Raw genomic sequence first — 27513 nt, forward strand, 5'->3', positions numbered from 1 at the left:
AAACATATTTTTCCCTCAATCTGAAACGTGAAGTCAGTAATCTTGCAATACACCACACCTCTGCAAGTGTCTTTCCTTTTTCTCCTTCTAAACCACTTTGTCAGTATGCTTGGGACAGGTATGATCAGAAAGCTCACAGGGACAATAAGACATAAGAATTCATAAGAAAATATCCAATGGCTTTTGTAAGCCATTAGAAGATAGCAATAGCTATTACACCAATCCCATTTTCATCTCATACCTAATTGCATGCCCAACAGCCAAGGCCAAAGGCCACCATATTTCAGAAGCCTGAAAACAAAGGGTGGTATCCAGTGTTGTTCATCTGTCTGTGCAATGAAACTTCCAGGTTTCTCCCATCCCCAAAGTTTGGTCTTGAAGATTCCCAACCCTCTAGAGCAGATTTTGATGATGCACAGGGAGCTGAGGAGGGAGAGGAGAGAAAGGAACAGCTCTCCTGCATGAGCGAATGCCTGCTCATGCTGCATTAGATCTCACCCAAGGAGTCAGAATGTAGGTATACAGACATGAGCAGCATCCAGCACTTGCCCAACCACAGTTCCAACTGATCTTATGATCATATTTTCCATATATATTCCTATCATTCTGTGATAATTATGGTAGTCAATTCATAGTGATTGGGAAGTCATTTAAGAGAATGATATGCATAGAATTTATTTTGTACTTGTCATGTTCTACAAATCATAAGGCAGATTAGGAACGTATTTGCCGTAAGTGTCAAAAACGGTTAAGTATTCAAAAATGAAGGATATGAATAAGACAAAAAACTACCCTCTGACAAATAATATTCACCTTTCTTATTAAGAAAATTATTGTGTCTCAGTTAAATATGCATTACTTGTTTTGTTAAAAACAACATTCAGGCTGATTATCTGACTTGTTTTTAAGTAGCAGTCAAATATCAACACAAAGCTCTTAAGGCCTAACTATACATGATAGCCAAATTATTTTATGAAGCTCTGGCAGTTTGTTTGCTTGCTTTCTGGAATGAAAAGCAGCTGCAGGAGAAGAAGATTCTGAGTGAAGAGTCTGCTTCACTTTCCCCACCTAGCTGTTTTTCCATTCTACTTCCCTGATGCATGTTCATCCTAACAAAACAAAAACTCCATTCAAAACAGTCATCTCCTTAAGCTGTTTAACAAACGATTATCAGGGCTTCTTTATACACATTTGCATCTAACATATAGTTTGTTCCAACAGAAGGCAGTTTTTCACCTTTAAAAGATGAACAGCAACTTCTAAGTCAACATACAAGCAAACAGCAAAATGTATAAACTTACTTCTATAGTAAAAGTTTAAATGGGCAAATTTTGTAGTTTATTGCCAGTCTTGCTTATTTTTAATGGCTTAGTGCACATTTAACACATATAAAGCAAGTCATAAACACAGAGACTTGGATAACTGTATTCTTCCTGCCATTCAAGTGTCAACAATTTGTTAAGTTCTTTATGACCCTGTTAATATTTATCTACCAATTAGACATACAAACACATTTCACACTAAACATACCTTTTTAAAAAATAAAAAAGCACGTTTTGTACAAATGCTGGTCAATATATCTATGGCAACTTTCTAAAAGAATTGAATCTGAAACTGAACAGCTGAAAGCTGGTCTATCTTCCGACAACAGTAGTAAAATAAATTAATCTGATCACTTAGGATAAACAGCTTTGTTTTTGAATACAGTGTTTTCCTACAGTACAGTAAATTCAGTCAAATAAATGCAAAAAAACCATGCAAATTGGTGGTATGTCTAGGTTGCATTACATTTTTTTATCCTTATTCCACAAAAGCTATCCTCCCTTCCCACCCTCTCTTAGCCTAGTGCTGCTAAATTGTACCCTGCTGAGTCTCAGAGTGGTGTGGCTTAAGGCAGAACTTAATTATTTATGAAAAACGTTGCACATCTACAGATTCAAATGAGTGCCCATTTCATATGAGTCTTAAGGCATTCTAAGCAAGAATGACACCATTTACCAAATTAAGGCTCTTTTTTCATTCTTTCATTTCTCCTAGAAAAAACAAACATCAAAATTATATTTATCAGTCTATTAACAATGCCCCCCACATCCTGTATCAACCTAATTTGGATCTAATAACTAGCAATGCAGCTGGCAGCTGTAACAATAATGTTAACTTTGTTGTACAATTACACATAAAATTAGCATTATATAGCAGTTACTTTTGTACACAATGTGACCTATATTGCTCCAAATATGCAAATGTATTTTTAACAAAGTATCAATTTAAGAACAGCTACTCAAATGAGAAAGTGAATACAAGGGCAAGTTCTCTCTGAAGTGATAAACCTGTGCCTGGCATTATAACGTCAGACTATAAGTGGGGACTCACATGGTTGAAAGCTCCATACAAAATATTTCCTTCACAGAGAAAACCAGATATTTAAAAAAGGGTTCTAGCCTAGCCTCCTTGGTATTCAAGGTGAACAAAGTTTTTAAAAGGGCAGTTTGGTACCTATTGTGCTCATCGTTAATGTTATGGTTATAGTATTATGCCATGTTAAAGTGCACTCATCTTAAGAATAATTTCTCTACTCCAAATTCACAAATATAGGAAAAGAAAAACGGCCTGCACAGTATTCATCAGGTTCTCAAGCACTTTGTGAATCCAAGGAAAACATTTCTAATGCATCATTTCTAGTATCACAAAAATTAATCCAGGCCTTCCACATGTTCATCTGATTTTAGGTTATTTTTAATTGAGTTTGGCAAGCACCGAGGTGTATACTTTGTAAAGCACTGTGCTTTGTCTGCTTCTACACTAGTTAACTGGCGACAACTGAAGCCTTTCCTTCAAATTAATCAGTCTTCTTGTACGTTAGCTCAGTAATAGGAATACTGCTCAATTTCTATAAACAACTATACCCAAAGCAAGAAGAACAAAGAACACAAACAACCTTGTAATTTTATTTTTAAAACCTTTACTGATATATGCTCAATTTTCTTATTTCTATTGTACTCCTGAAGTACCATGATTATTCAACTTGTACCCCACAGCTTCCTGCCCATCTGGACCCTCAATTTCTCACACTTGTTATCAATCCTCTAGTGAAACCATCAGCTAACATTATTTTATGCCATCTGTATTTAACATCCATCATCAACACTGCGATCCCACTTCAGTGAGCATATGGGTATACACAAAGCAACTCTTGTGAAATCAAAGACTATGTCCATAAGAGGTCAATGGACCATAGGCCTGTGTTTTCTGATGCCCTATCCATGGCTGCGAATTTGGGAGCCAGTCATATGATTGCTCACTCCCACCTCTCTGGCATTAATTTCCCACAGCAGCCTCAATCATGTTTAAGGGTTATGTTGGCACAAATGTTAATCATGGTCAGCACTAAGTAGCCAGAATATGAAGTTAGAAGCTGATTAAAAATTCCATTTAAGTGGGAATTATGGTTATCATTAGCCACAGTTACCATCTGTATTGATATAACCCTTTGCCAACTAAGTTAGCCTAGTTGAGGCTAGAGGGGAGAAGGAGCATCCTTCTACCTCAACCAGTTTAAACAAATGGTTATGTCTGCACCAGCTTATAGGTTCAGTCTACTACTACAGAAAGAAATGCAAGAACAAAGGTCTAAAGTAGTAGTATTTATAATTTAAAAAAAGAACAAAGATTAGCAGCACAAATCATACCTGGAACTGGCAACCCTCAGAAAAGTGACCAAAAGAAGAATGAGTGGGATTAAGATGACCTCTAGAACAACTATTCATAGGGAAAAGCTACCTGCTTAGGACACAGTTCATTCAGCACTTCCATACACTTCTGTAAAACTTGAACAGAGAAAATGAATGGAGCCTGAACAGCACCAGGGTTTAAAGCGTCACAAGTGAGCCAGTAACATTTGTGTAGTAAGAGACGTGATAGCATGAACATTTTGTATACACCAACAGAAGACATTCAGAATTAAACAAAAACATTATGGTGTAGTCCATAGACCATACATTATTCACTATTCATGAGCCAGAAAATGTGACACATAGTTATCTCCACACCAGGGGTTTCAGGTTCTGTTTCTTCTGTGAACTACAGACGTGGTAGGAAATCCTCATAAGCACGTGGACTACTTCACAGAAACAAGCACAAGGCACCAGTGCTGCAGGGCCTTGGATTACGTTCATCATCTGGCTTTATGAAATGACTACTTATCAGCATTAATCAATTCATGCTTTACCATAGCTTGTATCCAAAATTATTCAAACAGAAGGCTGTTCATATCACAAGGCTTTTCTGCCCCTTCCTCCCCATCTGTACCATGCCCCAGGGCTTTTTTCAAGGGTCCAAATTGTCAGAAGAGGCTTTTGGGGGGCATGTGTGCAGGGAGCTGAACATGGACATGGGCAGGAAAGCCCTGTTATGTAAGAGAGAAGCCAATTTCACAACTAGATACAAGCCCTTATTTTTAAATAACATACAGGTTCCAGATGGTAGATAGAAATAGAACAATTTCAGTTCAATTTTAATTTCTCATCCCAAAATCTCATAAAGTGCTAATTGTATCCCTTCTCAAACTGTTCAAATTTCTTTCATCTCTGCACATTCTTCACTCCTACTAAAGTCTTCATTTTTCTATCAGATTCTTAATTTATTGTAATTATGTGTGTCACCATTTGAACAAAGACATGCATTTGAAGAAGGAATCAAAACCCTTTTCAGGAAATAGTTTTCTTCTCAATGCTTCTTTTAGAATTAGGTCCCTAATTTTTAATTCATCCACCTCCAAGTCCCAATATATATGTTATCCCTACAATAATTTCTCCATTTTAGTTTACAAACTTCAGCATTTTCTTTTCTATGGACTGCCCTCAGAAGCAGTTCCACAGTGACATTTATAGGACTTTCCCAAAGTTAATAGCTTAGATCCATAGTAGTAAGCATCTGAAAACCTTTTAACTCAAAACTAACAGTTTATTTACCCAACTGATAACTGCTGCATTAAGTCACATAAACACATCCAGATTTAATAGGTAACACTTTTTATTTTGCAGAAGTACTCATTCAGTTCCTTCAAACACCCAATTGCTCTCACAGCTGCCTAGCAACCTCTCCTACAGCAACACTTTATGCTACCTACCAAATAACCAATTGAAGTCTGTTCTGCCCACATGCACAGAACCAGTTTTATTCAGCACCAATACAATCTATGGAATTTGTCTGCAATACCGGAATGCCCAGAATAGAGGATACAACAAAGATAAACAGCACATAAAAGAATGAGAAACAGCCTTGGTCATCTTGAATACAGAACCAGTCATGGCACCTCACCTTCTACCCTGATTGCTGCTCCCCTCCTCCTCCTTACCTGCTACACTCTACTGCTTCTACAACACAGGCAGAAAAAGGCAGGACTTAATTTCATAGCATTTTGACATCAAAATCAGAATAGCTACCCATATACCTGAGAAACACTTGCATATTGTAAACACAAACTTTTGAAAAACTGAGCTTCATTTCTACTTTTAATGTTTTCATAAAATATTGGCACAAAGTAAATGAATTATCTAAGGGGATCACTGATATTCTTTGGTGAAAAGGCAATTCCAGACTTTTGTTTGAAGAATAATTTGAATGACTGAATGTAATCTGGAAGGCAGGTTAACATTTTTCAAAAAGTCAACCTAGGAGTTCTGGAGAATAAAATCAGCTAGGCTAATCAAAACAATGTTTTGTATCATAGATCAGTGTCTGTAAAAAAAAATCCTTCCAAGGAAGAATGTATGGAAAAGTGTCAAGGTAAAAAAACAACAGTTTTGCTGAAAGGAGCACAGATTTTCAAAACTGCGTGGCTAGTTCCACATGCTCATGGAATAATCTGACTAGCACTTCTTGATCAGCCAATCCACTCTATGTCATGTAGAAAATCTCTTTTTAAACTGAGGAAAATCTCAAAATCAATTTGTGATGGGGGAGGAGGTGAGGTACTACAATTTAATGGAATAGGAAGCAAAAATTCAACAGGACACAACTACATCACTGGCCACACCTAGAGTAACTCTTCAGATCCTAGCCAATGTTTATGACAGGACTGGCTAACTTGTGGCCCTCCAGATGTTGCTGGACTACAACTACCATCATCCCTGACTACTGGTTATGCTTGCTAGGGCTGATGGGAGTTGTAGTCTAACAATATCTGGAGGGCAACAGGTCAGCCACCCCTGGTTTAGGCTGCTACAGGCATTCCTCCATAATGGAAAAATGTTACATCAGAATTGGCCCTAAATCTCCACCTGCAAAACAAACCAGAACTCTTCATTTCTAACACACAGAAACATGGTGCAGGTACAGCTGTATTCCTTTTTGTTTTCAATGAACTAAATTTGTGCTAAAGCTACACAAGGTCACTTCAATTTGCTTCTACTTGAACAAGCTTATTCTCTGAATCACCTATTATTTACACCAAACTTTTACAAATGCCATACAAACCACATACTTTAAGTTAATAATGTTTAGGGTTAGCAATTCTTTTCACACTTAGCAGCAACTGACTATTGTACCCTTTACCATTTATTGTGCGTTTGAGATTCTCGTACCTGGGGAGGACAGTAGTTCTGTTCATATTGTCAGTAACTGTCAATAGTATCTGTAGATCAATCATGCATCTACTCCATATGTTGGACATCTCTCTATAGGAAAAGGCATAATAATCATAAGAACCAGAATGATGTTTATTTTTTTCAGTTAAGTAGGAAATGTCTGCCAAGAATCTCCATTGAAAATTAAAGAGCTAATTTAGAACAAATATCACCCAAGATATTGGAAAAGCAGCCCGGCATTATGGAAACATTTTCAGACATTTGGCTTCTTTAATAAAAATTTACAAGAGTACAGCCACAAGTACTTTAAATGGCATGATTTTAAATATAGCTGCTTCTGATCGGTTGCTGCTTCTGTAGAAGGCAGAAAAGTAACTATACATACTGCTTATATTATTTTTTAAACAGTGTTGCTCTGTTAACTGGGCACTTTCTTGATCTAAATTTTTAATCAAATACTCTACCAATTAGTCAAACTTTGCAGCGCTATATAAGCATATGTCACTGCTTACACAGTAATAGAGTCTTAAGATGTATACCCTGCAACAACCACAAATTCTAACTGATTTGCTTTATTTTTAGGTACTAGTATCAAAATAGATTAGAGAAATTTCTCTAGCCATTTTAAGCATTTTTATATATATAAAAAAGGTATTGCATCTGCAAGTAATTTATAGAGTTGTAAAAAAAATGCAAGCACCCACAGCCTCTTATACAAAATTCAGAGCAAAAACATTGGAATGGATTAAGAAGCTGCCAGTTGCTGCACCCTTGGTCATTATAATCTAAAGCAAATGTTTACCAGGCTGTGAGGCACATACAAGCAGTTGGCTACAAAATATATGCAGAATGCACTGTATAATTACTTTGCTACAATTTTTCTAGACGGATCAGTGTTTGTACTGAGAAGTACACTTGAAAGAAGTTTATCAGACTAAATCCAAACTATGACTAAGCCATGAGAAAAAAACTTTTTGTATTATATGGCATACTTAAGGACTCCAATATATATGCCTAAGTATCAGTTCTGCTCTACCCGCTGCACTGATTAACACAGGTTTTCTGTGAAGGAAAATAATTCAATCTACTGTTAACATTCTGCAGAATCTGACTGAAGGAAAAATCACTTCTGCTGTTGTGCACTTCCCTTACATTTCAAAGGGGACTGTGCAAGATAGGATCCTGATGCTATGTACCAAATACATTCAACTCCAGAAAAGGCCAAAAATCCATTACAATGTAATCAAAACTTTTTTCCCTTCAGTTTAAAATATACGTAGCTTTTGTACCCCTATCACAGTTGTGTGGTCTAGTGCAATCCAAAAGTATTTCCCTATAGTACACTACAGAGCTGAAAACTACTTAGGCTTTGTCTGCACTAATATTTCACCACAAATTACTGCTGACTAAAATATAGCTTCTCATTGGAATCAACTGCACTGAAAATACTTGAAACATGTATTGGTTCTGCGTTATCATCACTTTAGACAGTTTCAGAGCATATTACCACTATGAAATTAGTCGTCACAATTTTTCTCAGTATGAGCTTTGCCAAGCAGTGAGGTTTATGATTTCATTCACCTTTGATTAACATGTGCAAATACACAAACTTGCTTGATGATACGTCTTCATTTCAGCAAACATATAAAATTTAAAAGATACTTATTCATGAATTAAGTGTGGTAAGAATGCATAACTACAAAATCGTGCAATTTTTGCAAGACGTGCTTTGAAAAAAGGGATGATTTAGGAGAAGGCTGAAGACTGAACCCCACTCGCGTATCCCTTGGGACAATCCAGTTGTCTAAAAAATATCCCCAATCTTGTAGATACAGAATCCCCAACTAATACAAGGACCACTGAAAGCAGCAAGTTGCCAAATATAAACATGTTGTATGCAATGAAATATTAAAATCACTTCCCATCCTGGAAGTAACAGAATAAAATTATTCTCAGAAAATAAAGTATAAAGCAATGGAATACCTTGTTATAGGTAAGCTATTAAAAAAAATTAATGCATACAGTGTTTCAGAGCTATTTCTAGAAGGCTTCCCAACTCTATTTTTAAACTATATGCAAGAGATGTGCACAATCTCCCCAGAAAGTGATTCTGCCTCCACTTCTCTTTACATCCCCTTAAAAAGTGTTCAACATTCCAATTGATGCATCAAACTCAGTTGTAAGTTAGTACAGTCAGTCAATCCGACTGGTAGGTCCCAGGTCAAAGTCTTCAGCAAGTAACAGATTCAATAAAGCAGGTGTTCACAGATTTAAATCAAATCCAAAGTGAAGTTTCGAATGACATCTGGCACTCCTGTATCAAAGCCACATATATCCAACATGCCTCTGTCATCTGGGTCTGCAATGCTAAAGCTGTTGGATGTCATTCCACAAACTATCAGCTTGGATGGAATACCCATTCTCTAAAGGGAAGGAAAGAAAGAAAAGGTTTTTTCAGTATCCACCAGCAGAATGTATGAACGGTTTTAAAAAGACAAGTTTTGTAGGCTCTATTATGACAAATATAGGAACCCTGGCTGCCCATCCCCATCAAACCTTTGGAGGGAATTCTCCTGGCTCAACCTCTTTGCTTCAGAACAATATGAAAGATTCACCTCCTCACTGACACCTCTGGGCTTCTCACTCCAGCTGTCCTGCACTATAATGAGACCCCCTTGGGCCAACAGGAGAATTACATTGGTTTTCCTTCTGTCATTGCCTCTCTGTTCTACTTGTGGTAATCCTTTTCTTATTGGTTCTGCTTTGCTTTCAGGGAGCTTTTATTACCACAATACACACTATTGGGGACATTCATAAGTCACTTGTGCGAGTCAGGTTGACCGTGTTATAGATCCACTGAACAGCCACAATGTACAGCCCCTTAGCAGACTACTGTGTACTTAGCAAAATGTTTGAAGATGAGACATTATTTTTGGAGTGTTATTAATATAAACTGAAACACTTCCAATAGTGAGCTAGCCACTAGTATTGTGGTTTCTATTGCCACATAACAGTTCCTGAAGAGTTTTCTCCTTTCTGCAGCATAGCCTTCAAAAGCTGGGAACTATTTAAAAATCCTATATTATCAATTTTATGGCATTATACAAAGGGCATTTACCTCCCTATACTTCCTCAAGGCTGTGGCAGGATGAGTATCTCCAGCAAAGGTCTCATTATCCGTAAACACAATAAAGACATCGACAGCTACACCTGTCTTTTGAGCCCACAGCATTGGAAGAGAACAATCAGTAGCACCCATTGGAATCTAGGATAAATAAGAAATGATCAGTAACAAGACAAGTTAGCAGGTGTTTCAGACTGGAACTGTACTGCAAATATTAATGGTTTTTTCAGGTATGACTGTACTTCTGACACAAGAGACAGCAATGGGAAAGTGAATGGAGTTCTACAAAAAGACACCAGTTTTCCTTGATCGCATCTCTCTGTAATTAAACAACTGCCTCTCAAGTAAGTTGTCTTAGCACCAGACTGTTTTTGTCCCTCTAGCCCAGAATTTTCTACTGATTGGCAGGGGCTCTCCATGGTATAACGCTGAGATCATTCACATGACCTGCTACTTGAACCTTTTAACTGGAGATGCCAGAGATGTATTTATTATAATTATTTGAGTAGGTGAAGACTGCATAAAGAAACAATTTTAGATACAACTACAGAATTCCCTGCCCCTAGAAAGTCAAAGCCAAAATCTCTTTACAAAGCACTGGAAGACCTTACTAGAGGGGGCCTTCAATAGACAGGCTGGAATAGGCTGGGAGTGTTGTTTCTCGCTGCTAAAACCCATCCTTTCTTCTGCTTTCCCTTGGCCATAGCATTAATCAGATATAGACATCTCCCACTGTGACTACTCTCCCCCACTCTCTCTGACCTTCCTTTGCCACATCTCACTTTTGTTCAAATCCCACACTGAATGGACCCTGGGAAGCCCTCCTCAAATCCCTGGTGACTTCCTATCTTCTTCTGCATCCAGCATAAACTTCCTGTCCTTACACTTAAAGCTATCCCTGTTTTTGCCCTAGCATCTCTTTGCCCTTGTTTCCTTTTACATTCCTGCCCACATTAATTCATCAAACTCTATTGCCCACAACTGACCAAAAGCCTCCTGTTCTCTTAAAACAGTTTTATCCACATGCCCTTTCTGCCCCTTATCCCTAGAACTCCCTCCTCAAACAGCTATATAACATGGCCTCTTTTTCTTTCTCTACACCTTCCAACCACACCTCAAATACACATTTGTGTGAAGCCTCTCAATGTCCAGCCTCAGCTGCAACAAAGCTTAAATACAGGCAATTGCCCCTGCTCTTCCCATCTTACCCTTGTCTCTCCCTTCCCTGTCACCCTTTTGAAATTTACAGTATAAGCAACTCAAGCCAGGGCCTTACTTTCTTGGTTTTTGTCATGCAATTCTGTAATGTACCATGTACGTAAGGTATTGTACAACAAAACTTTAGTTCTATATTTTAGTTTGATTCTATGGGTGTTTGGTATGGGGCTTCATCCCACCTTACTGGAGAAAGTGATCTACAGACTTTAAGACGTACATAAGGCTATGACCTTAAATATCCTTACTAGAGAGAAACTACCACTGAACACAGGTAGGCTTACTTCCAAGTATGTACGTATAGGATTACATAGAAATAGAACAGAATTACAATGAGAATTGCATTTAAATATTTTCACAGATAACTTCAGCCTTAATTAAAGAGGTGAAAAATAATCTGAAAAATACTTTAGAAGATTTATTTATAAAAGGCTTTGTTCAAAATGAGAGAGAAACTCTCCTTCCTTTTTTGCAATTCAATACAATTACGTGAACTTTCATATATAAAATTGGGAGGTGAAAACAAAAGCTCTAGATACCTCAGACATTTTCTGTAATACTTGAGGTAATGTCATGCCCTCAGTCACTGGAAAAGGGACCATTTCATGGGAAAAGGCAACAATATGACAATCTTTTTCAGTGCGTGCAACAACCTGGTAAGAGAGAGACAAACAGAAAAAATTAAGCCACTTTATTTCCATTCTTGTGTTCTCTGCTTTGATGGGAGATCAAAGAGTGTCTGCCTCAGGCTTTTCAGAGATTCACATTCCTATAGCCACCTTCCCTCTGCCAGTCCCCCACTCCTGTACTCTTCAACAAAACTCTGTCACTCTCTGCCAGAACCTTCTGTCCTCTAGTATCTATTTTGTTGCTGCTATTGAGGTTCTGAGGTAAAGTGCCATCAAGGTGGCTCCTTGCCTTGCTAGAAATGTGTTAACCTCAGGCATTTTTGAGTACCAGCGGTGCCCTCTAAGTCTTTTTTTTTTTTTAAAAAAGGTACACACACACACTGAAAGCATGCACAATTATCTGCATTCTACTTTTATATAGTTAGTTAGGGGTTATTATGTTTGGATTTCTTCTAGAGCACTTTATGGCAGCTTTTCTTTTAAACTGTAAATCTGCTTTTGTCTTTTACAGCCATCTTTTTTAAAAACATGAGGAAAGACTCCTAAAGGCATCACAAGTTCCTCCCTCACTCTATCCATTACTCTAGTTGTTAGGTGTACCTTGATTAGATCTGTAGGCAGAGTTCATGTTCAGGCCTGAAAGACAGCACAACATTCAAATTTGGATCCAAAGAGTTTGGAGAGTCCACAACTTGTCTTACCATACACATTGCTGCAGCGACTGTACTAGCATTCAGCACACTGCCCAAAACCTTTTGGAACATAGAGTCACTGACATCAACTGCAAGCAGGAAACGCTTCCCTGTTGGCTCCACTGTCTAAAGCAAGAGGGGCAGAAGAAAAGCCAGGAGATTTTTATTGTTATTATTGCTGCTTTTGTAGCATAAGAGTGCACTGAGAACTAGCAATGTCAGTAAAATAAATGGCTTTCTTGAAGAAACAGAGGGCGATATCCTGCTACGGCCATCTGCTTGTGCAATTGATTTCCACTCCCCCTTCCTCTCCTCCCCCCTTCAGTCTCCCATGTGTCCCTAAACTCTCTTTGAGGATGCTGGGACTATGGAGCAGAGAAAATACATTATATTTACAGGCATGACATTGGAAGTTGGTCAGAACTATGTAGACTACACAGTACAGATATGCCAAGGGTGCACAATATGTTCTGGTGGCCAAAGCAGTACAATCTGCAGGATGGGTCTCCATAGGACTTAGGGCAAGAAAGGAGGCAAAGAGTTGATGGAATGCTCTTGTAGCTCTGGATCATGCAAAGAAAAATTTCATTTTTCAGAGGTCTTGGGCACTTTAATCATCCTGTCCTTAAATCTTTATTATTAGAATACAGTATTTTCCTAATCAGAGATCACTCATCTATAGGCTTATACTAGATAGACGCAAGATACAAGTTTAAATCAACATGCTGTTAAAAGGGTTGTAAACTCCTGCATCTACAATTGCCAGTTACTTTGAAGGTCTTGTAAAATGAGGCATCAAGTGCTTCCAAAATATCCTTATCAGGTTGCCAGCGAAGCTTTCCCCGATAACCACGTTCTCCTTTGTAGGTTTCTAGTGCAACCAAAATATGGAATGGATGTATTCGGGCCTATAAAAAGAGAGGTGCATTCTCAAATACATGTAATTGACAAAAGAATATTCTAAATACAGAAAAGGGGTATGGTCTTCTTACATTTTCTTATATACACAGTAACTTACATTAAATCTTTTAAGATTTGGTGTAGCGCTTATCTTCGCTTTGCACCAAATTTGGAGAAAGGGGGCCCTGCATGATGTGCAGTACATATTTAGGGGGTTTTTTTTATAAAAAAAACCCTCTTTGATGGCCTCATAGATTTTGCCTGGGTGATTCAAGCTGAACTGAAGCCTAAATACTCCCTACCTCCAATAAATATGTTTCTGCTCTATCATATCCTTTCATACTTGACTTTAGAAGCCTCACAGAAGAATCAAAATCTTCCCTCAAAAGGGATTTCTTTCCCATTTGACAAAAAAGTTTCTGGTCTTCCTGTAAAATGGCAATCTGCAAAAATGCTATCCAAAATAGTGGAGACAGTAATAATGGTTTGTTACTTTGACAAGCTCACAATACTTCATCCTTTTCTGAGAGAACTCCCAACATATTTTTGTGATCAACCAATATCCTAATAATATTGTGGCAATGTACAGAATGAAGACTACCCAAGATTCTTGTTTTTCTAACCTTATCTAGAATGCTCCCCAGTTGCCTACAGATGGGTCCCTAAAATAGAAACAGTGTCCTTCTTTCTTCCATGTCTATTGACTTTTGCAAGTCCAACGTACTTCTTATTAATCAAGATATCCAATTTCAAAATTCATTAAGTGTGAAATCACCTTTTTAGTTGTAAGTGCAGCTACATGTTCAACAGAGATTTCTGTTAGTGGACCAACTCAAAACCGCAACTACTGGACAGAGCTGTGTTAGAATAACACACACAATTCTTACCTTTTTAAGAAGTTTTTCATTTCTTAGTCTTTCACAAACTATTGTTACTTCTGGGCTTCCTGGTTCAAGGACAGAATTTGCTGTCATCTTTCCTAGATTTCTCAGCATTGCTGTTAAGGGCATCTCCTGTAGCAATGCTTTCCACACCTTGTACAGAACGGGACAGAAGGACCAGGAAATGATATGAAAGATATCATGGTATTTAAAAATTGAGAATATACTACATTTAACAATATAAGAATCAACAGGCAATTATCCATCATCAAGTTAACAACACAGTTAGCTGCACATAACAAATTTAATGCTCTCACCTCTTTAGATTTCAAATGGCTTGTCAGGAGGTGTTCTCTAACTAAACTATACTCTTCTATCAAATGAATCACTTCCAATTCATCCTTTGTATACTTCACCCTCTCCACTGCCTCCAAATACTTTAACAATTTTTCAGTCTCAGCAGAAAGTTTGTTATCTTTATATGCCTCTTGGACTTCCTTCCACCCTTTCATTACATACTTAGCGACTATGGCAAGGCCTGTTGAAATAGAAAAAAATCTATTCAATAATGCTTGTATAACAGCTTGTTAACATGATGCTTAAAAAAAAAAAAAGGAACGTTCCCCCATACTGTTTGCTAGTTATCATTATAGACAACTTATAACCAGAGACACACTTTTGCAAAGTATACTTATTACAGCTGTGCATAGCCTTTCTGATCTACCCCATGGCCCCAATGAGGGACAATGTGCCCTGTCCCACCCCAGATCCATCCCTGAAGCCATCTGGGGGCTGAGGCTATGAGTTTTTAAAAACCCTATTTTAACTTAAAACAGGGTTTAAAAATGGTTGGGAGGGGGGCAGAGGAAGAAGACACTATGCCTTTTTTCCCCTCCCACAGAGTATGCAGGCGACACGGTGCTTGTCACTGCTTCTTCATGAGAGGCTTCTCTGCACACAGGGAAGCCATCCGTGAAGGAGCAATGATCGGCACTGCCAGGATGAATCCTCCTGCTTACCGGCTGATCAACGGAAGGATTCCACCCTGCCAGGTCCTGCTCCTTTGAGTGGCTTCTCTGCACACAGGAAAGATGCACACGAAGGGGGTGTGGATATCACGCTGGGCTTGGGGAGGCCTGGTGGGAAGATGAAGAGGCTGGGCAGGAAAGGCACTAACTTCTCCCACAAAGAGGGGCCTTTTCCGCTCAGCCTCCTTCTTCCTGGGCGGCCCAACCTAACCTACAGAGATCTGGGGGCTATCTCATCCCCACTCAGCCAAGGCCCAAATGCCTCCAAATAGGCCCGATTTGGCTCGGTACTCAGCCAAATCTGGTCCACAGTTTATTTTGAAATAAACTCAAGTTTGGAAGTTTAGAAGTTATAATTTCTCTATCAATTTTGCCTTGATTTCACAAATAGTGGATGAAAGATCAGAACATTAATTTTACCGTACAATTACGCACACCCGGGTTTTTTCACAAATGTTATTACATTTACCCTGAATGTGCATGATTGCAGTGTGAATATATGGGTATCCCTTCTGGCCTGGTGTGACTTTCAGTACTTGCTGCAATAAAAAAACGGGAAGAAAAATAAAATTATCTTATGCTATCTGCAACATACCTTTACTGAAAACTGAGGCATGTGACAAGCTAGAAAGCACCCTGCAGTTTCCATCCTACAACTCCGAAGTTGTTCCTGATCATGAGAAGCCGTGCATTTGAACGCAGTTTATGAATTCATCATATTTACTTCTCAAATGTAAGAAACAAATTTAGTTTTCACATTGCTCACTCTTCCAAGAAAAAAGTACCTAAATCCCATTCCCATTGAGTTTGCAAGCAACAAAGAGGAAGAGCATGGGAAAAGGAAACTAGTATACAATATATAAACCCAAAATCTCTTCCATTTTTTTTTAGAGGTTTTCACTATTACATCCAGATATATTAAGGCTGCAGTCCGAAGAACATTTACCTGGAATTAAACTTCACAGTAGAAATGTATAAAGCTGTGATCCTATTTCTTGGGAGCAAGTCCCAATGGACTGGGCAGAACTTTACTTCTAAGATTGCACTGTAACTAACACTAACACGCACATGCACACACCAGCCCAGGAAAGAGAGAAATACATGTTGTTATAAACATGACACTTAATCCAATTTGAATTTTATACTTTTCTCAGCAGGAAAAAGTCAAACAAGTAGTCTGGTTTTTATCTATAGCAGAATATGCATTGTACATCAGTATAATTACTGCACATCTATTGCTTGTAGAAAAATGTCAAGGATCACATATTTCTACATATCAGTATCTCAAATATGTGTTCAAAACATTTACACATATATTTATATGCCAGTGCCACTACATTAATTTCTGTAATGTCTACATCAGGGGTGAGGAATCTTTGGCCCTCCAGATGTTGCTGAACTACAATTCCTATCAGTCCCAGCAAGCTTGGCCAATGGCCAGGGATAATGGGGAGTTGTAGTTCAGCAACATCCGGAGGGTCAGAGTTTCTCAGTCCCTGATCTAAATGAACTTGGGCAGTAATAGTTACCCAGTTCATGCAGGCTTCCTCCCTTCCTCTCCTATATCAGAAAACACCCACTGTTGTTACCTTCATTTGCAGGCTTTAGATGGGATAATCTGAGAAGATCTTTATGACACCAGCCATTTCTTTTCTTGTATTTTGTCACTGCTAAAGCAATAGCCATGTCGTTCTTTCCATTGTACCAATCAGCAACAGCTTTTCTTAGAGCACGACCCCACATGCCACATTTCATGCCCTCCTTCAGATCTTTTTTAAATTGGATGAAAGTGAAGAGATGGGTGGGTATGCGACAGACTTCAGAGACAGCTTTATAAGCTGCTTGCTTTGTTTTTGAATCTGAACACTGTGAACAAATGGCAAGCGCAAACAATACGGGCTCCTGCTTTGCTGCTCTCCCTTCTTGGCTAAACGTCTTTATTTCCTGCACCACTTCACAGCCTTTGCCATCTTCAATAAGCCTTAGCAGAGCATCAGCATTTTCAAAGCCCAATTTTTGTTCCTTGACGTAGTAAGTACCTCCTTCAGAACCAAAACACAAGAAACGATGCAATCGATTCATATCAGTAACCTGCCATACGTATCCACCTTCAGAACTCAGCACCTGGTTTTCATTCGAGGGCTGCATTTGACTTGCTGCTTCTTCCATAGTTTGTCAATGTTAAGAGGCCTCCTGAAAACACACAAGCAAAGTGCTTCAAAAATAAATATTTCTATGTGTTTCCTTCTTCTATAGAAAAGATATGTTAATCTGCATAGATATAGTTATGCAGCACAAAAAATGTCTTCAAAATGCAAATTAATGACTGTGTCATAAATCTCAGATTCCACTACCATTCAGAAGTTATATCTAACTTTATTTATTATTTAACAAGATTTATATGCTGCTTGATAGAAAGCCTCTAAGTTGTTTATAGCCTCATAGGTTGCTTTTTTTTAATCTGAAAATGAAGAGTAGTGAAATCCAATACCCACACACAAATTAATACATACAACCAGTTTTAAGTGTGAGAGTTGTAACAGTTTCTGGATTTCTATCTGTGGGCATGATCTCCAGGGAGCCAGGCAAGAGAAGTCCTATGAAACAATTTGCACTGAATGAAAAAACTGATGCTAATACCTGAATACTAAATATATCTTTTTCAGTAACCCAATGGAATGAGTTGGGCAAACATGCACACAAATTCACTTTTTGAATATTTCAGACAGAAGGGTTTACAAACGTTGTTTTATCTACTCTATGCTATTCTATGAAGTTAGGAGTTCTTTTGTCAATTTAAAGCATAACTATTACACGTACTTCCACGGATCATAGACTTTACATCTCTTCTGATTTATTGTTTGAGATATGGGAATTCCTCTTGATATTCAGAAATAGTTCTCTCATTTTACTTGAGGTTTTCTACTGCAGCAAACATAGGAAGCTGCCTTATACCAGGGGCCAAGGACGATGGGAGCTGGTCCAACAACATTTGGGGACCCAAGGCTGAAGAACATTGCCTTATATCTAGTCAGACCATCAGTCCATCCAACCCAGTTTTGTCAATATTGGCTGGCAATGACTCTCCAGGATTTCAGACAGGGCATACTCCTAGACCTATCTGGAGATGCCAGGGATTGAATCTGGGAACTTCTGCATGCAAAGCAGATGCTTTGCCACTGAAGTATGGCCCTTACCCAAAATCATTCAGTTCCTTTTTAACCCAGGACAAATATACTGTTATCAACCATCAATTATTGATAGATATGTGTCTAATAGTTACAAAGCACAATGCCACTTTTATTGTCTTCCATACACTTCAGTATTTGATAGATTGGAGGCATACTTATTTTCCATTAAAGAATAAAGCATTCATACTGTCATTGCAAAACAAACAAAATGTGCTAACTTCTTCAGGGTATGCTAAAGAATTACCAATTATTTCTAGGCAACATGGAAATTATCTGTTCATATTTTATTATTTTGCACATGTTTTTAATAATTTCAACTATCCTATCAATGCTGAATATTGTTATTAGTGATAGACAAGTTCCACTATATTACATGCAATAAAGTGTTAAACGTTTTTGTTTTTGTTTTTAAACAGAACTCAAAACCTTTTCACTCCCCAAACACTAAAACATTCTAACCAGCACAGTTGTCTAAACCTATTTCCAAGTCAAAAAGCCCTAATCTTGCATACTAAATAGGGAATACTAGCAGGTGAAATCAAACATTAAATACAAAGTGGAAATACACCAAATTATTCACACAGCAAGAAAACAGAAATGGGTGGAGGATTTCTTACTTTTTATATCATTTGTATCACATACTTCCTCCAATTTGCTCAAGGTGATGTACATGAGTTTATCATTTTATCTACACGACAACCCTGTGAATTATGTTAGGCAGAGAGAACAAGCTGCCCAAGCCACCCACTACATTTTATGGTAAGGGAGCAATTCTAACTATGGGAAACCAGAATAATTTACACTGCCTTAAATTAAGCTGTGTTAACGTACACTAGATCCAAACCCTGTGCAGGAACAAGGCTTTGCCTGGCTGATCTGACCTACGCCTGGCAGAGGTCAAACAAGACTTTAAAAGACAGTTTCACTTGCACCTCCCTTTTTGCCGGTGAATTCCCCCGGGGTTGCCAAGTCACGTGACTGAGCTGAAAGGAGTTAAGATCCTGCCCCCACCATGCCCCTTTTTTGGACCCACACCAGCTTCAGATGAGCCCTGACTGAGTCGGAATGAGGGAGTTATGCTGGCATATCTTCATCTGAGCCAGGATTGGGGGTTTACACTGCCGTAGTCCCAACTGAGCTGGGGTTCAGCTGGCCAAGCCAGAGATCTGCTAGATCCTAACTCACTCATCCCAGCAGAGTTTGCATTTGGATGGCTCCCTAAGTTCCAATCCAAGTCTACTATGCTTTTTGTTTACTTGGACTGAGCTGAAGAACCTTTCTGCCAATGGCAGTGCTCATCCCTGGAATCTGTGAGGCAATGTGGAATGCCTCCAATTATAAGAAGAATTTACTGTCCTCATTGGTAACTACAATGTATCCACAGATGGGATTAGGATGCAAAAAACATATGAACAGCTACTCACATGGCAGCCTGCAGAATATAAAACTCGCAATCAGGCAGGAGAAGCTTCCATTATCCTTTCTTTTTTTCAGCTTCTTAATGTTGTGGTTGTGTGTGTGTGTGTGTGTAATGCCTTCAAGTCGATTCCGACTTATGGCGATCCTATGACTAGGGTTTTCATGAGGCTGAGAGGCAGTGACTGGCCCAAGGTCACCCAGTGAGCTTCATGGCTATGTAGGGATTCGAACTCTGGTCTCCCAGGTCATAGTCCAACACCTTATGGAAGCTTAATGGACAATGTACATAAGTATCAGCCATTATGTACATTCACCAGACATTGTGGAGAATGTGCACCTATTAACAGCATTACAGGGGGGATTTTACATTTTTACCCATTTAACTAATGTGCACAATCTCCAGATCATATTGGAAGATGTGCACAACATCCCAGATACTTTATAGGGTGCCCACTACATATTTAAGCCTTCCTTCCCTGACAAGCGATCTAGGACCAGGGTACAACAAAAATATTAAAAAACATTCATTTCAAATAACAGGCAGATAAAACAACCAAGCCAGAGCAGCAACAATATTACTAAAAACCACTCTGCTGAGGAAAGGCCTGTGCACACAAATGTGTTTTCAGTTGGCACCGGCAGGTCAACAGAGTAATCACCAACTTAGCAGGGAGAATTTTACTCAAATGGGGTGCCACTACAGGGAAGGCCCTGACACAGGTTCCTGCATAACACTGCAGAAGAACCAAAAAGGTCTCTCTTCCCTCAATGATCTTATGTTGGGGGAGCGTGATACGAGAGGCAGTGCTTCTTTAAGTATTCTGATCCCAAGCTGAATTTATATTCTGCATTTGTACATTACATGTATATTCAGCTGTGGATCACAGAAAATACATCCTCCAAAACTTCTTGCAGGTTTCACATATTGAATGGGCAAAGGCCACAGTTCCTTGCTCATCCCACTAAGTTAATATGCGCACATCCTCCAAGAGATCGACATGCAGAGTGACCATTGTTTATGCACACATTCTCCATTTAAACCACACTAAACCCAACAGGTATGCCTCAAATTACTGAACATCGGGGATGCACGGTCTGTGAGAGCAACTCACACACACACATCTTGTTTACAGGCTGATATAATCCTATCAGTAACACTGCCGTTTCATCTACTCTCAATTTGTGGTACTTGTCTGGGGTGGGGTTACGTGTGACCGTGAAAAAAAGTGCGCGTATAAGAGAGAGGACGAGCGTGAAAGAGTGTGTGTGTGAGAGAGACAGACAGATAGAGATGGTTGTGGAGGGGCCCCGGGCCTTCATGACGACTAGAAGAGCAGAGATTCCCTCTACCGACTCTCCTAGGGATTCTCGCTCCTTACGGAGAGAGGCGACCAAGACAGGTTCTGTGGCTTTCCCTAGGAAATAAGCCGTACCTCCGCGACAAAAAGTGGTCTTCTGGGGATGCTGCAAGGAGAGCTCCGGTCGATCGGGTTTCGTTTCTCTTCAGATTCCTCCCAACCCCGAAAAGATTGCCTGACAACTTCCCTCACTCAGCAGCGAGCAGGAGCAGGGAAACAGCCGGGCATTGTCGCCCCCTCTCCGGCTGACGGCATCCCTAGGACCCGGATGTTAGTGCCCGCCTCCACAAGCAATCCTTGTCCCCTCCTTCTCTCACACACCCTTCCCTCACATCAGAAAATATGGGCCGCAGAGACCCGGATGAAAGCAACAGCCACACTTCCCGCTGATTGTTGCCCCCAGCAATGGCATTGGACTCAACTTCCCATCATCCCTGAGCATCTGCCGCACCGGTGCCCGGATGGAGCGTTCTCTGAAGAGTTAGCTAGTACATAGGAAGCTGCCTGATACTGACTCAGACCATTGAACATAAGAACATAAGAAGAGCCTGCTGGATCAGGCCAGTGGCCCATCCAGTCCAGCATCCTGTTCCCACAGTGGCCAACCAGGTGCCTGGGGGAAGCCCGCAAGCAGGACCCGAGTGCAAGAACACTCTCCCCTCCTGAGGCTTCCAGCAACTGGTTTTCAGAAGCATGCTGCCTCTGACTAGGGTGGCAGAGCACAGCCATCACAGCTAGTAGCCATTGATAGCCCTGTCCTCCATGAATTTGTCTAATCTTCTTTTAAAGCCATCCAAGCTGGTGGCCATTACTGCATCTTGTGGGAGCAAATTCCATAGTTTAACTAGAGAGCTGAGTAAAGAAGTACTTCCTTTTGTCTGTCCTGAATCTTCCAACATTCAGCTTCTTGGAATGTCCACGAGTTCTAGTATTATGAGAGAGGGAGAAGAACTTTTCTCTATCCACTTTCTCAATGCCATGCATAATTTTATACACTTCTATCATGTCTCCTCTGACCCGCCTTTTCTCTAAACTAAAAAGCCCCAAATGCTGCAACCTTTCCTCGTAAGGGAGTCGCTCCATCCCCTTGATCATTCTGGTTGCCCTCTTCTGAACCTTTTCCAACTCTATAAGATCCTTTCTGAGATGAGGCGACCAGAACTGTACACAGTATTCCAAATGCGGCCGCACCATAGATTTATACAACGGCATGATGATATCGGCTGTTTTATTTTCAATACCTTTCCTAATTATCGCTAGCATGGAATTTGCCTTTTTCACAGCTGCCGCACACTGGGTCGACATTTTCATCGTGCTGTCCACTACAACCCCGAGGTCTCTCTCCTGGTCGGTCACCGCCAGTTCAGACCCCATGAGCGTATATGTGAAATTAAGATTTTTTGCTCCAATATGCATAATTTTACACTTGTTTATATTGAATTGCATTTGCCATTTTTCTGCCCATTCACTCAGTTTGGAGAGGTCTTTTTGGAGCTCTTCGCAATCCCTTTTTGTTTTAACAACCCTGAACAATTTAGTGTCATCAGCAAACTTGGCCACTTCACTGCTCACTCCTAATTCTAGGTCATTAATGAACAAGTTGAAAAGTACAGGTCCCAATACCGATCCTTGAGGGACTCCAATTTTTACAGCCCTCCATTGGGAGAACTGTCCGTTTATTCCTACTCTCTGCTTTCTGCTTCTTAACCAATTTCTTATCCACAAGAGGACCTCTCCTCTTATTCCATGACTGCTAAGCTTCCTCAGAAGTCTTTGGTGAGGTACCTTGTCAAATGCTTTTTGAAAGTCTAAGTACACTATGCCCACTGGATCACCTTTATCTATATGCTTGTATTGGCCCATCTAGAGCAGGTATTTCCAGCTGTACCTAGAGATGTCGGGGATTGAACCTGGGAACCTGGTAGAGCATTCTGCGTGCAAAGCAGATGCTCTACCACTGACCCACAGGCCCTTCCCCTAACAGCGCTAGAAGTCAGCGAGAATAGCATGCACTGCACCTTATATTCTCTGTATTAAACTGAAAGTCGCCATTGGCCTTGATTCCCTATGGACGACTAGAGAAGGCGCCACTAATATATCCTTTTATCCCTATATGGAAAGAAGTTCTCTATACTTTCCCTGGGCAATTCACAACACAAATCTACACATGTCCACTCAAAAGTAAATCTCGGTGCGTTCAATAGAACTTACCCCTAAGTATGATCTTAAGCGTGTTTACGATTGCCGCTTAAGTTAATAAGGGCCGAAGAAACGCGTTTAGGATTGTACAGTAAGAGTGGCTCGGGAGGAATAACCCAGCACATCGTAGCGCAAGCGTCCTACAGGAGTGCATACCTAAGCGAGAGAGCACCCAAGTCGGATGCACAACGTCCCAGGATCAGTCACTGGCATCTCCACTTAGGTAGGAGTACTGAGGAAAAAACCCTGCCTGACAGCCTGGTGGACAGTCAGTGCCACTCAAATGGATAGGCAACAGTGTCCGATAAAGCAGCTTCATATTGCCCATACGTACCTTAACATCAACACTTCTGGTTCTCAGCTGAAGCTGCGGGGAAACTAAATTCGAAGTAATAGGACGTGAGTGTACACCAGGTGCCTATTTTGCATTATGCTCCACCACCACCCCACTCCCCGGGTATAGCGTTTCAGTGGGAAACAGGAAGTTTAAAGTCTCGCCGACTTGTAATCTTCTCAACTCGTTGGTTGGTGTCCCTGCACCATAGAGATGACGAAGCCGCCCCGGCGACATCAAAGCAGTCGGCCGCGGAGACTATCGGGAAAGGAGCGGCGCGTGCATTGCGTTGCGGGCGTACATCGGGCGGGCAAAGGGTTCGCGGGCAGCGCAAGGCTGCTGCTGCTGCCGCCGGGTGTGAGAGAGAGAGATTGGACCTTTCGTTGAGGCGGACAGAGCGAGCAGGACTCGGGAGGCTGTTGCCGCTGCTTTAGCGCCATGGCGGGAGGAGGCAGTGCTGGCGAGTGGTGCCTCATGGAGAGCGACCCCGGCGTCTTCACGGAGCTCATCAAGGGTTTCGGTGAGGTTTGGGGTTGCCGTTGGCTTCCTTCAGATGCAGTGGTAGGGAGGCTATGCCGGGACGAGGAACCGGACAGAGGTTTAGAATTACGGGTGGCTCTGTTCCTTCGGACTGCTAGTAGGATTTCCACGTTCATCCCCCCCCCCAAAAAAAAATCCTTGTACAGTATTTGGGGGAGGGAATGGCCTCTGACCATGTGTGGAGCGCCTTTCTTTAAGAAAACCTGATTCCTGTTGTTTTTTTAAGCCTTTAAGAGTACAGTGCCTTCGAGGCGTCGCCAGGTTGCCTTTTTTCTCCAGTGGAAAGCAGATTTTTCGTTTGTTTTTTAAGTAGCTGTCAAGATATATCTTGTAGAGGGATGAAAACTAGATATGTGACAGACTCTTACATTGGTATGGCTGGTTGTTAATCCTAGCTGGTATACCTGTAATAAAGGGAGGGAAAGGTGATGTATTTGTAGCCAGGGCTGTGGAGTCGGAGTTGGAAGCAATTTTGGGTGGAGTCGGAGTCGGTAGAAATGTTCTGACTCCTGCTTCAAAATAAATTTCGATTGAAATTTTTTTAAAAATATAAATTCAAAATGTCAAAGAAGCTTCCCATGAAGTCAGCTGTAGTTGAGCATTTCACCATAACTCAAGATGGAAAACATTTTGTGTGTCAGTGTATGCCACAGGACCCAGATGAAGACAAATGCTGTGATGCCAAGATCAGCGCATATTCAGGCAGCAATAAAAATGCTCCTACAAGAGCTTCCAATTTAAAAAGACATTTACAGCGCTTTCCAGGGCTGTGGAGTCAGAAGCAATTTTGGGTGGAGTTGGAGTCAGAGTATGACAGTAGAAAAATAGAGGAGTCGGAGTCAGAGGTTTGGCATACGGACTCCACAGCCCTGCTTGTAGCCTGCCCTATTCTTATATTTATAGTGATTAGAGCACTGGACTTTTTTCACAGCACAACAAGTTTGCCACCAAACTTTATGTTCAAAAGAGTTGTAGCCAATCCCTGCTCTATAGCAGGTGTTGTTCTATGACAGATATTTGCAAACACATGTTAATTGTATTAGCATTTTGTGTGTGTATGTTTAACGCAATTGAAATGTAAATCTAAAACTATTATTATTTACCATTACTATTATAATTACTAGAGGTAGCAACAAAGTAATGGAGGTCTTCTGCAAACAACTAAAAATGTAACATGTGAATATGTAAACCCCTTTTTGACCCAGCCACATCTTTACCTGCCCTGCGTTTGACATCATATATGATGTTAGGTGTATGGCAGGTGGGTGTGGCTTGACCAAGGCAGCCTCCTAAGCCAAATGGAGAGGCCTGGTGGGCCTAGTTAAGGCTGTTGGCTGGAGGTTCCCTGCTGCTGATCTAAAGTGTGTGTTTCCACATGTGTCAGACAGATACACTTGTTATGGAGCTGGAATTGATTGTAACTCCCTATTGAATTTACACTTGGTTGTGTTTTCTGCCAAGTTATGTGCAGAGTGGTCCTCCTGGATGTTAACAGCTCTCACTCTAACCTGCCTTTATGGTTTGCTTTGAGGCTGAAGCATCTGTATGAGATCCTTGAAGGAAGGGAGCAATAGCTTTTTGCTATCCTCCTATCTGGTAGGTGTAATGTAGGCTGTTGTTACTCCTGTTTTGCATTTGGGAAAACGTGAGTCATTGAATATGCTGACAGATACATAAGATCTCACCAATTCATAAAACAGAATTTATGCTTGAGAGCATTCCTAATGCAGATTGTTCACCTGAACCAATTATTTGATTATACATTCTCTTCCTGTGGCATACTTATCAGAACACCTTCCCATGCCTAAATTAAATTGTGTATTAAGATTATGATTTAATCAAGAATGTTCTTTCAATAAGAAATGCACAAGTATTGCTGCTTTAATTATTAAGTGCTCAAATAAAATCCCATGTTTTACTAATTCTAATCCATTTTGTTCATGTACTTAAAGAAACTAATGGTTCATTTACTTTCAGTGATTTTTTTTCAATGTGGCGTCCTCATATTTTGTTGTCAGTAGTGGGTAACTTACCCAATTAGGTAGGCGCTTGCAATTCAAACATATATTTTCAGAATTGGTGTCTATTGACAGTCTTCATTATCACAGAGGGGGGAAATTAAATTTAAATTCTTAAACATCACATTTTAAACATCCCACATGGTAGTAATATTCAAATTCTGGGGCATCCTTTTTTAACATCTAATTTTTCCTCTTTGCAAATACTTGACTTTTTCACAAAATTCATTAAGAATTATCATACATCAATTTGTGCTTGCAAGTGCTATAGAAAGGGTGAAGATTATTATAACTCTCTATTGAAACAAAACTAGGTTGATAGATGTCTGGTTTTACCTCTTGTTTTTTCTTTAAAGCAAACTTTTAAAATAGGAATAATTACAAGGTAAATTATCTCTACTACTTCAGGTTGTAGGGGTGCTCAGGTTGAGGAAATATGGAGTTTGGAACCAGAGAACTTTGAAAAATTAAAGTAAGTTGTATCATTTCTAAAAAATCTGCTTCTCTTTCCCCACCTCCCACCCATAGCTGAAAACTTCTAAGAAAGGAAGAAATAACATTATTTTATAATTAGAATATTGTAATTTGCTTAGAGAATGTGGGCTTGAATTATTTGCTATACCTGTTGTAAAGTGACAGTCCAGGTATGATAGTGCCACCTTACAGAGCTATGTGTCCCCACAGCAATTTATACACTAAAGGAAGCAATAGGGGAAATTGGGAGCAGCATCCTACAAATTGTTCAGAAAAGCATAAATTCAGAAGAGTTCCCAGATTTATGCTCATCTGGGAAATTGCTATCCTAAGTTTTTCAGTGATGGGTGAGCTAAAAACAATAATAATTGGCTCTGTTAATATACAGTGCAAGCTATAAATTTTGGTTTAGTAAACCATACTGTGCACACAGCACATACAGTCTTGCAGGCCAGTAAACCACAGCAGGGAGAGATTTAGAGTGATGACCAAACCTGGGTTTTATCCATGTCTGCTAAGTTAGCAACAAATTGTGGTTTAAACGTGGAATCGTGGTTTGTTAGAACAAACAAACCACAATCTGAAGTTCAGACATCACACTAAGCTATTTTTGTCATTGTTAATTGACATGTTCATTTGAAGGAGGAGTGACACTTGAGTGCTTTGTCTGTGCACACCAGCACTCAACATGCACAGTACGGCTTACTAAACCAAACTTTGTCTTAGGACACAAAAGTAGCCATTTTCTTTAACACGTGTGTCTAATTTATTTATTATTTATTTATTTATTGCACTTGTATACTGCCCCATAGCGGAAGCTCTCTGGGCGGTTTACAGCAATCAAAAACATTAAAACAAATATACAATTTAAAACACATATTTTAAAAACAATTTAAAACACATGCTACAATGCCTGGGAGAAGA

General features: G+C 39.9%; 2 protein-coding genes across 11 annotated transcripts in view; one reads left to right on the plus strand and one right to left on the minus strand.

Annotated features, from left to right (window-relative positions):
* Positions 1 to 649: 649 nt before the first annotated feature.
* On the minus strand, positions 650 to 23687 carry RO60 (Ro60, Y RNA binding protein). 5 transcript variants are annotated; one of them, XR_009763609.1, is made up of 10 exons: positions 21100 to 21303; positions 16646 to 17249; positions 14346 to 14566; positions 14035 to 14181; positions 13018 to 13155; positions 12257 to 12373; positions 11466 to 11579; positions 9706 to 9852; positions 6585 to 9010; positions 652 to 2033 (listed from the first exon to the last, which is right to left on the minus strand). XR_009763609.1 is itself a non-coding variant. In XM_061633988.1 (9 exons), the coding sequence occupies exons 2-9, from the start codon at positions 17223 to 17225 to the stop codon at positions 8858 to 8860; spliced, it is 1617 nt and encodes a 538-aa protein (XP_061489972.1). In that variant the 5' UTR covers positions 17226 to 17249; positions 23558 to 23687; the 3' UTR covers positions 650 to 8857. The 5 variants fall into 5 exon arrangements, 4 of the variants coding, with proteins under 4 accessions (XP_061489972.1, XP_061489973.1, XP_061489974.1 ...); XM_061633988.1 differs by lacking the exon at positions 21100 to 21303 and adding an exon at positions 23558 to 23687 and having other exon boundaries at positions 650 to 9010; XM_061633989.1 differs by lacking the exon at positions 21100 to 21303 and adding an exon at positions 23380 to 23479 and having other exon boundaries at positions 650 to 9010.
* A 71-nt stretch (positions 23688 to 23758) lies between these two features.
* Positions 23759 to 27513, plus strand: part of UCHL5 (ubiquitin C-terminal hydrolase L5) — a 28918-nt gene continuing 25163 nt past the window's right edge. For 4 of the 6 annotated variants that reach the window (XM_061633996.1, XM_061633991.1, XM_061633993.1 and 1 more), the window contains exons 1-2: positions 23759 to 24077; positions 26524 to 26587. In XM_061633996.1, the coding sequence (XP_061489980.1) occupies positions 23996 to 24077; positions 26524 to 26587 (146 nt within the window). In that variant the 5' untranslated portion in view covers positions 23759 to 23995. The remainder of the gene's footprint in view (positions 24078 to 26523; positions 26588 to 27513) is intronic. The other 2 variants (XM_061633995.1, XM_061633997.1) reach the window with 2 other exon arrangements.

The sequence above is a fragment of the Rhineura floridana genome, chromosome 6 (genome assembly GCF_030035675.1).
Source record: "Rhineura floridana isolate rRhiFlo1 chromosome 6, rRhiFlo1.hap2, whole genome shotgun sequence".
Classification (NCBI taxonomy): Eukaryota; Metazoa; Chordata; class Lepidosauria; order Squamata; family Rhineuridae; genus Rhineura; species Rhineura floridana.